Consider the following 10,482-nt stretch of genomic DNA (forward strand, 5'->3'; position numbering starts at 1 on the left):
TATCAGCCTTAAAAAATCCCAATGGCGCTGATAAAACAGTGCTGGGAAACCATCCGGGCCAGGCGCTTTGGTCGGACCCATTTGGAATAAGGCTTCATGGATCTCCTCATAAGGCACTATGCTCGAATTGGCCTAGACGCTCACTCCCCTCAACCTAGACGGCAGCCACCTCTGATGTCAAGCCGCTGGTCAAGGTTCAACTCGACATGGTAATCCTCAAGGTTTTCAATGTGTCCCATACTCCTTAGTTGTTGTGAGTAGAGATTCCCATTAAAGATCCTAACCAATTGCTCTGTAACTTCTCTGTCTTTTTGGGCGCATTGCTCACGACACTTGCTCATCTGATGCTCAAGGAACGGATTGTCGTCGTAAAAATAAAGCTCGAGGTGTCTCTTTTCAACACCATCCTCTTTACCAAATGATCGTATGTTATGGTAAATCTAGCCATGGGCACGGAACATGTAGACACCGTAGATTCGCATGTTAGTGGTCATACGATCTTGGTGGCAATACAGAGAAGTGAAAGAGAAGTGGCCGTTGAAATATCTGATGTTTGCACAAAAGTGCCTAGCATCAGCGTCCAAGCTTGACCACAACCTCATGAGCTTTGGTGGTGTCTCAAGAGTTGAAAGATGAATCTTTCCACCACGACAACAGAATCTGGGTGGTTCACCCTCGAATTTCTTTGTGTTGCAGTGCTCGCAATTCAGCATCGATGGTAGCATGTGCGACTCTGATGGGACATCAGCGTAAACCCTGTCATATGGATCCGGGACATCAGACTCACTGTTCTCTTGCTCATCCATGTCAAGATTGTGCTCGACGTCAGTTCCCTCCTCGTCGTCTTCTAACAAAATGTTGATGTGTTACGTGTTGAAAGAAAGTTTGTGAAAGAATGTTTTGACTATTACGCGGTGTACCTTGTTCGACGAAAAAGTGTGTCTCATCCTCTTCCTCGTACTCCTCAAATATGACATCCTCATAATAGTCTGTGCAACACGGCCACATGTACGATGAGAGAAACATAATGGCATAAAAAACAAAAAAGAATAAATTTAATAAAAAAATACCATCCTCGACCATAGAGTCTGGCGTATGAGCTTGTGCATCGTTTGGAGGCATTGAAGAGGTACCATCAACTACCAACGGGTCCGAATGCATATTGTTGGCTTGGTGTTCTCTCACCATCCTATTGTAGTTGTTTTTGCTCTCTTTTTGTTTCATCTCCTTCTCCTTCTCCTGTGGAGTCATCTGCAGTTTTCTTACAGCATTTTTTGGTGCATTTTTTTGCCGCATACAAGTCATGCCGCCTCTTGTTTATTAGCACCTTTTGTTTAGGAGACATTGCAGCCCTTCGGTCTCTATCTAGCTCACGCTTATGCTCTTTTGGACACGTGACAATATTGTCGATGGAACTGGATGCATTTACAACACTTATATATTAATAAAAAGGTATGGTCTCAAATAAATTACAGAAGGACACATATTGCAAGAACATTAATTCCTTATTACACTGTCATGAACGACAATTGGGTTGCCCAGTACATTTTTTGTTCTTAAATAGATAACATTAATGAAAAAAAAACAATGTACCTAGGTTTAGATAAGGTGATGCATCAGTGTCAATTATGCCACTTAGATCTATACATCTATCGGTGTAGTCATCTACATATATATATAATAACATGATATTAACGTTGGCCTCGGCATCATACAAACACAAGAAAAAACAATTAGTATTATGAACAAAAATAAAATAAAATGGTACATGTGTTATCTTTATCAATCTGCATGGGTTTGTATGAGTTGTTTCGATGTAGCCAATCACAATCTTCATAGCCATCATTGTTTTCTGTGGTTGATTCAACTCCAACTGGTACAACATAATTACACAACAAATAAGCGAACCAATGACTGATGCAAGTAGGTTGTATCATTCATACACAACAAAAAAAATTCTTAATTTGCAAAGTTTTAGTCCATCAGATTTTTTTTCTAATTTGCACAAAACTTTTTAGCTCAATGTGCATACATTTAGATCATATACATCACTATATATTAAATAAACTAAAAAATGGTAATACTGAATTCATAAACGAAAAATCAGAATGCGGTGGACCTCTCGACCCAACAACTAGTGCAGTTTCTACCTTTCTCAGATGATACTTTTCTCTATGTTTTTTATTTTTTTCATCCCTTTCTTCTTGAGTCATTGTTGCATGTCGTGCTTTTTCTCTTTCCCTTCTACGTTGTGCACATTCATCAACTTGCGCTTGTGAATTTGATGTTGTGTGACGAGCTGTTTGTAAATAAGTTGATAGATATTTACTTAATCGTCATAAATAATACAAGTGAAAGCGTCTATGGACATGTGTATAAACAATTACCTCCATTGATGGTGTTTGTCAAATCTGCAAATGGTGTACGACCTTCATTATTTTGCATAGGTTCCATTATGATGAAACTGAACACAAAATCAATCCCTAGTTTCAATCAGAAATTAATCTCTGAAAGTGGTTGAAGTTAGCAGACATAATACATGTACATAAATGTAATTAGATCAGATCCAAATACAAATAACCAATTAGCTTAAGTTAGGGTTGGGTCCTTGGTTTAGTAAACTACTGCCAGATGTGTCCGTTGTAACCAAGTGATGATCAACAGGACAAAAGCTATCTGTGTATCTTGATTCCTTCAATTTCCTCACCTCTAAGTTTGATAGACAGCAAAAAGTTTGGCATTGAACAGAGTTAGGGTATGGATGTGCTTATGGATGGATGTGCTTGAGTTTAACAGCAGGAGTTGCCTAACCTGAACATCAAAGGCATATACATGCTCATTTCATAGTATCTTTCAGGTTCAGTTCACAGTAACAAATGGATGCACGAAAATGGAAGCTTAACCATAAGCGAAGGCAGTTAATGATCTATAATCACCACAAATAAGCAAAGGCAGATAATGATCCATTTTCAAGAGAGTAAGCATTTTGCAAAACTGTAATAAACAAAGCATCTGGTGTATTATAAACAGGAATTGAGACAAAGGCAAGTCACTTACATTTTCTTCGAACAAGATCACTAAATATTAACACTAATTTACCAGATTTAGAAACCTACTCTAATGTGACTCAGGTTACTGCAACATATGCAATCAGCACGCTAACACAAATGAAATCAGAGCTGAAGCAAAGAAACCCTGAAACAGAAATGTCAAACAGATCAGCTCATTTCAAATGTCATTTTGCTAAAAATTCAATTAAAATACTATCCCAACCAAATAGTGCTCAGATTAACCAAGCAATTCCACGTAGCAGTTTGCTACATATGCGTTCAAAGTGCTTAGTACCTAATTAGCATGTTCATAATTACACATGGGAACCATCCAAGCAGTTAGAATGCCTCGGAGAAACAAAAAATCACCCTTCAATACCATTGCCTTGTGAACAGAAAGTCTATGGTTAAAAGTTCAAGAAAAATAATTGGCAACGATTTATTTGCAAAGAGGGTAGTCAAACGGACCAAGCCGTTTACTCTACCAAACCGACAGGCTCACATCCTGAGCTATTCATCAGTTAATCATTAGTTACCACAAAGCTACCCAATCAACACAATGACAGGCTCACATCCTAAGCTGAACCCTGATCTTCTCTAGTGTTTCCTGCACCAGATGTGGAAAGCCAAGCTTTTGCTTTCTGCTGTTCATCGGTGAGTCATCTGAACCACACAAGGTACTACTTCCTTTGTTTAAAAAGTGGATAACTACTGCCACTGTGCCGCATGTAATTGACAGTCAGCCTGTTCGGGAGGCCGTAAACGATCGTGGATTATTTACTGCTGGCTGGTTTGGTGTGAGAGAAAAACATTGTTGCTGGCTGGAAATTTACGATCGTTTACGAGCAAGCGAACAGGCTGAGTATCCCAAAAAACATCACTACTAACTTGCTTTTTAGGTGGCCCCAAAAAATATAACAGAGGATCCTGAATCTAAACATTGATGTATTAAGCACCTCAGACCAGTAAAAAAACCATATTTGGCTGCTTTCAATCAGTAGTAGAAATATCATATTATTGGATTAGATTTTTAACAGACATCTTCACCATGTAGTTGCAGGCTGCATGAAAAATCTTCACAGCAGGAAGCAGGGAAAGTGATTGAAGTAACTCGAGGAAACTATAGACCACACAAGTTCAAGTCCACTAAATCAAGTTTTATTTCTGAAGACCAGTAATTGGACTTCTGAATCCACTACTCCTGAAAATCATTTTTTTTATAGAAAAAATCTATGAACTGTTACTGCTTGCGCCACTGCATTAGTTAGCCATTACTCTTTCAACTTCAGAGTTCAGACCTACTGCTTTTCTAAACCAGAATAGTACTTCTGAGCTTCATGCATGGTAATAACTAATGCACATATATTTGGGGTAAAAAATAGTGTACCAGAGCAGCAGCAAGTCCAGATTATCACAAGACAAGATTATGCTAACTCGCAATTCAGAGATCTTGATATTTTGCTTAAACAAAAAAGATATATCTATGGATACTATGAAACTTCAGGAGTAAACCCGTGTAATGTTAAAAGGATTTTCATTGACGATACATGTAGATCTGATGCTCACTAATATGCCAATTTCAGAAAGTTGGACAAGCCATGGCTGCCACTGCTCTGTTGCAAAGCAGCCAGATCTAAGGCCATGGCTGCCATTTCTCCTATCCACATACAGTTCACAGTCAAATTGGGAATTTACTGCTTACCATTCCATGGATTAAGCATTTAGTGGACCATGATTAAGTAGAGGCTGGGTTTTTAATTGCTTAGCTTCATGAGCAATTTATATGTTTGAGAATGCACTACTCCTCTATCCATACAAACATGATTCTGAAAGAAGTTCAGTTATCAGCTTTGATTTAAGAATCATCTGGAAAGTTCTTTTTTCTCAAATTTAGCTCCCATATTTTATCATGTGCACCAAATAAGATTTTCTCGGCTGTATGTATCATTGGGCATATATCAGGAACTCAAAAGTAAAAAAGAATCATGCCAATTATCCAGCAGTCACAAAATTTACCTGCAAATGGAGTGCCAATATTTGTAGGACTGCAGCTAGCAACAAACGCCTTGATGGCACGCGACAGCCTTGATGCTTATCAGAGGTGTATTAAACTGTGTAATGATGACAGTGACAATTCATATCAGGTAACTGGAGAGATGGTGGAGCAACTGAAATAACTGACCGATGATGAAATACATGTGAGAGGTGTCAGCTTGCAAACACAAATGGAAGATTTCAAAAAGCCAATAATTATGCAGTTCACTAATTTACATATTAATTGAATTGGCTAAACAACTCTCAGCTTGTCTAAGGCACCAGTTGAATCTAAATAAGATTGACGAGTATCAATGCTAAACGAAAATATATTGCACACTGTTTCCAGTATACGTTCTGTTAATCCTATTTATTTAGATCTTGCCTGAAAGTGAGTTGGGATCTTTTCTATGATGAGTATTTGTCTTCTTGACAGATATTTATGCTCCTCTTTCAGCACTCTCTCCAAAAAAAATAGTGCAAGGGAATCAGATATTCTGCCAATTTAACAGAACATAAGGTCCTGTTCATCCCTCTGTGATCAGCAAGTTTTTTTCTATTTGTTCTTGGTATTGTCACAAAAAAGTATTTACAGTAAAAGTTGCAGGTGAATGCAGAAACGAAGCTCCTTGATGACCCTCTCGACAGAACTGTACAATATGGCTGGATGGGTGTGTCAAGTTTCTCCGGGCGTTCTTCGCGGCCGGCGAGATCACGATCATGATCACAACGATGATCACAGTACTAACTCACACGAGAACACTTGGAACACTTAGTGGTTTTGGCGCATGCAAAACAGAAAAGGAAACAAGCCTATCTATCATGCAACTATCCTGCGCAAGGATTACTACGAGGGTGAAGAGACATATCGCCTATTCTGAATGGACAGGAATCACACGAATAGCAATATGACATATCGCCTGTTAATGCAGAACCTTCAGGAATTGCGCCTGTTAATGAAGAACCTTTAGGAATTGTAGATGAGTTTGGCTGGTAAAGACTTGAAAATGCTGGAAAACTATATTCTCGTGCGGCTTTTGTACTACTTCCCAAACGAATGCTACTACTGCCCAACACATCATAGGCGCTGAGCAAAACTTGTGATATACCAATCTAAGAGATCATCAACCAGCAGGGCCGAGCCTAAGGGCGTGCAGGAGGTGCGACTGAACAGGGCCTCAGATTTCTAGGGGCCCCTAACTTCCAACGCTTCAGACCATTATATGCCCACTAATTATATATAGCCCAAGTCGCATATATATATATATATATATATAAGGCTTGCTGCTGCCTACGTGGTGTGCTAGTGCCATCCTGCCAAGATGAGGTTTATCTCCGACTCCGAACTCTCCATTTTTAATTGATTTTTCTCTATTCAGTTCTATTTCTCCCGTGTGTTGATGAGTTAAAATTGATTGGCTCCTATAAAAAAAATTGATTGGCTAACAGGTTAAAATAATTGATTGGCTAACTGGTTAATTAAACAATTGATTGGCTAACTGGCTATTCGGAGAATCTGAGTTCAAACGCTGCCTGCAACATTTACGTGGCTAGTAATATATATAGTACTTTCCAGTGGAGTTTAAAAATGGAGTATGTTCCATTGGTTGGCCAAAATTTCCAAGGAGACCATGAATTTGATAATTTGTGGTCTTAAATTGAAAGCCAACAAGTGAGTAGTGACCGAGATAAAGTCCTTCATGTAAACTATAACTATTCATATATCTTGAAAGCCTGAAAGCCGGTAATGGATCTTTCGAGAAAAAAAAACTATTCATATATCCATTGCTATATAGGAATAATATATTATAACATATACATTATTATATAATTCTAGTTTTCTAGGCAGGTAGATCTGTTTCTAGAGTTTGGAACAGGGCCCCGGATTTTGCCGGCTCGGCCCTGTCAACCAGACAACTCGGTGAATCTGTTAAACAATGAACCCCGGCTGGGAGGCTACCTGGGCAACAGCGTGCGTTCGTGCCTGTTCCCAGCTCCTGCTCACGTGGGGGTCGGGGCTCCTGCGAGCTGCCGGCGAGGGCAATCGAGGAAGCGGTCTAAAGCTGGAGCTGGTGTACTATACTATTATCTCAAGCTGTTCTGCTCGTTATCAGACCGCTGTCGTGGCCTCAACGACGGGTGAACCCCCGCGCTAAGCGACTACGCCGCCGGCGTTGGCGACACCTGCTTGTGTGACGAAGGCGAAGAGGAGGAGGAGGAGGGGAAGGACAGCCTGTGGGTGGACCTGAACGACGACGACGCGGCAACAGCGGTCCGTGGTGAGGACCTGCTCTTCGGGCGGTCCCTTGACGTGTTGCGCGTCTCCGTTGCGGCTGCTGAGGAGGAGGGTTGCGGGTTGCGACGGCCACTCGCCTCTTTCAGCGGCGGGTTGCGACGGCCTCTCGCCGGCGGCCGTGAAGAGGAGGGCGTGCGCCGGGCGAGGATGAGATCCTCACCGTCTCTCCCTCGGCGGCGGCAGGCGCGGCTCCTTCTCCTTCTCGGCTTGGCGGCGGCGGCGAGAGCGTGTGCGATGGGATTGCGAGGGGAGAGACCGCGGAGAGATCACGGCGAGAGCGTGTCCTCCCCCTTCCTTTTTACCGAGCACTGATTGGGCGGAGGGGGAGGCAGGAGACACGGGACCGAGAGATTGTGGAGTTTGCCGAGGAAGCGATCGCGCTGATTGGGGGAGGGGAAGCGGGAGGCGCTGATCGTGGAGGTTGCCGGGCAGACACAGAACGGGAGTTAATAGAGCGCGCACCGAGGGAGGGCAGCGAGCGAGCTGGCGCTGACGACGGAGGCGGCCTCGCCAGGCGAATCGGGGGCGGGCAGACGAAGACACTGCGGCGGCGGCGGCGGACGGGTTCGAGCTGAATCACAGTAGCGGTTTCCTTTTACGGCCACGTGGGTCGGAGCGAGGGTGCGGGAGTTGTCACTTTAGGAGCATGTTCGACGGCCTGTATTCGGTTTATAAGTGTTGCCTTATCGGCAAACGAACGCTATTTTTTTTCACATTAAATTAGTTAGTAGTACTTTCAGTCATAGTTTATAAGTCAATCTATCCGAAACGAAAAGGATTACTCTCACTTGTTAGCCTGTCTCCTGTGAGGCCTTGTCTCGACCTCACGACTCACGGGTACCTGAATTGTGAACCCCTCTAAGTAGAGTTCGACAGCAATCGCCAGAAACTCCACAGGTTGTTGGATCAGAAACTAGAGCATTTCCTAGATCGACGCTGCAACAGGAGGACAAATGAAAATTCAGGATTTGTTGCCACCCCCATTCCTCCTATCCTAGGCCTTTGTTATGTTCCCAACATCGAGTGGTAAGATCTCAAATGCCAATGAGCACATTGTTTGATAACCTTTCGCCACGTGAAATGAAAGCGAATCGTAATCTGAGACCTTCCCACCAAGCTCTGACTAGCTGTGTGGTATCACATGTATTTGGCTGTTGATTTGTGCGGCTAATAAGCCGATTAAAACTAATTTGGTGTGAGAAAAAAATATTGTATTATAGTTGATAAGCCTGGCTAATTATTTCCTAGCTACTTTTGGCCCTTCTCTTCTACTAGTACATGCCGCGTCGGAGGTGTGGGCTCCTGTTGTTCTGCAAACCACGGCTGACGGGCCATTGGTCGACAGAAGCTCGAGCTTTATCCCACCCTGACCTGATTCATTACACAGCGAGCTTGCTTGTTGCTTCTCCTCGCCCATAATGGACGGGCATGATTGGATCGAGTGCTCATGATAAGACATGACGCCTCGCCCATGCATTATGGACGGGAGTATACTCACTGCGTCTCATTGTGTCGTTTTTAATTTTTTAAACTTTTTGTTTAACCGTTTGTTTTATTTAAATTTTTATGTAAATAATAAAATAAATAAATGATTATTAAAGTATCTCTAATAATAAAATAAATCATAAAAAAATAAATAATATTTATATAAATTTTTTAAATAAAACAGTTAAACAATAAGTCTAAAAATAAAAAACCACACTTTTAATGGGCCCCAGGGAGTAGTCCCCTGCACTGCAAACGGCTGATCATTGTGCTCCATGGCTGTCCCCATCATCAACGCGAGCGAGACAGGAATTGTAGCAGATCAAAAGTCCCTGTGCTGTGTGCTGTGCACGGCAAGAATTTCGAAGCACGTCAACGGTGAGCACGAGGGCAGTAGCAGTACAGCACTGCATCGGCAAGTGGTATGGTGAAAGCTTGGGCCTCATCCTGGCTCTGTCCAGCGCCCTGTTGACCTCGACGGCTTCCTTGTACTCTGGGTGAGATTAGTCACTAGTCACGCACATTTAACTGAAGAAAGTTGTTGGACAATACCTTGTTCGTTTGAGTTTATTTAGCACTATTTTTTTAAGTTATGGAACAATATTTTTCTTTTACACTATTTCAACATAAGCATCGCATAGCTAAATTTCAGCATAATGAGTTAAATGCATAACTAGTACACAAACTTGGTATGTGGGTGTACTTGAACACATCATCTCTGATTGCTCAAACTTTAGTGGGTGCAAAGCTCTGCTCATGAATGTGACACGCAGGCAAGAAAATGCCGCGTGGCCAGATCATTTGGCTTTGTGAGTGTCATTCTCATCTTTGCAAATTACTCCCTCGTCTAGAAAGGGTAATCGTATAGGAAAAGTCAAACTTAATAAATTTTAATCAAGGCCTTGTTCGTTTAGCTAAAATTTGGCTTATGCTGATGCTGATTTGTTGAGAGAGAGAAACACTATTCTTTCACTGAAAAATACTACTGAAGTAGTGCTGAAGAACATGGCGCAAGAATTAGTCAAATTGTATGAAAGTTTAGAGCATAAAACGTATATTAATAGATGTGTGTTAAAATGACTCTAAGATGATATTGTTTTTTTAGCCACTGACTTTATATTATGAGAAATGAATGGTCAAAATCTATTTTGTATGACTTTCCTCCGATCTAATACGATTACTATTTTTGTACGGAGTGAGTAATCTTCATTATCCTCCCAAGGTTTCCGTCTTCTTCCCCAACTCGTCCAAATCCCTTAACCAAACTCCAAACGTCCAAAATCTCATGCCACCGCAATCGAGCATCCATGATCACCTCTATGCCCCCAACTCACCCACACACATGGTTTCCTTAAGGGTGGACTATTGGAGCGGGACATAGCCATCTGTCTTTGTCCGATTCGCAAAACCCTCACGTGCCTCATCTTTGAATGTGGGAGCTAAGAGGCTGCTTGGGTTCAGCAAGCCTTGCCTGGCTGAGCAACCCTTGTCTTGCTAGGGCAGGGGAGCCAATTTGGCTCTCCCACACAAGCAAGGCAAAAAAAACTTGTCCCTACGGACTACGAGGTAAGCTGGCTCAAGAACTAAACACAAGTTTACATCTGATTTCTCTTACCT

The 10,482-nt window shown here is 41.9% G+C and overlaps 1 protein-coding gene across 9 annotated transcripts; it reads right to left on the reverse strand.

The window, feature by feature from the left end:
* Positions 1 to 332: 332 nt before the first annotated feature.
* LOC136517679 (uncharacterized) lies at positions 333 to 8,001 on the reverse strand. Of its 9 annotated transcripts, none has more exons than XM_066511359.1 (7): positions 7,843 to 8,001; positions 5,067 to 5,161; positions 2,388 to 2,464; positions 2,151 to 2,299; positions 1,071 to 1,873; positions 921 to 989; positions 333 to 844 (listed from the first exon to the last, which is right to left on the reverse strand). In XM_066511359.1, the coding sequence occupies exons 5-7, from the start codon at positions 1,303 to 1,305 to the stop codon at positions 441 to 443; spliced, it is 708 nt and encodes a 235-aa protein (XP_066367456.1). In that variant the 5' UTR covers positions 1,306 to 1,873; positions 2,151 to 2,299; positions 2,388 to 2,464; positions 5,067 to 5,161; positions 7,843 to 8,001; the 3' UTR covers positions 333 to 440. The 9 variants fall into 9 exon arrangements, with proteins under 9 accessions (XP_066367456.1, XP_066367438.1, XP_066367445.1 ...); XM_066511341.1 differs by having other exon boundaries at positions 2,388 to 3,195; XM_066511348.1 differs by having other exon boundaries at positions 7,330 to 8,001.
* Between the last annotated feature and the right edge of the window lie 2,481 nt (positions 8,002 to 10,482).

The sequence above is a fragment of the Miscanthus floridulus genome, chromosome 2 (assembly GCF_019320115.1).
Source record: "Miscanthus floridulus cultivar M001 chromosome 2, ASM1932011v1, whole genome shotgun sequence".
NCBI classification, from domain to species: Eukaryota; Viridiplantae; Streptophyta; class Magnoliopsida; order Poales; family Poaceae; genus Miscanthus; species Miscanthus floridulus.

Bases quoted from the DNA above. Each gene is read 5' to 3' on its own strand.
- LOC136517679 (XM_066511359.1), bottom strand. From the start codon at position 1,305: ATGACTTGTATGCGGCAAAAAAATGCACCAAAAAATGCTGTAAGAAAA. The intron at 990-1,070 runs GTATTTTTTTAT...CGTGTTGCACAG, and splicing joins AGACTCTATGGTCGAGGATG to ACTATTATGAGGATGTCATA. The intron at 845-920 runs GTACACCGCGTA...TTTTGTTAGAAG, and splicing joins ACACTTTTTCGTCGAACAAG to ACGACGAGGAGGGAACTGAC.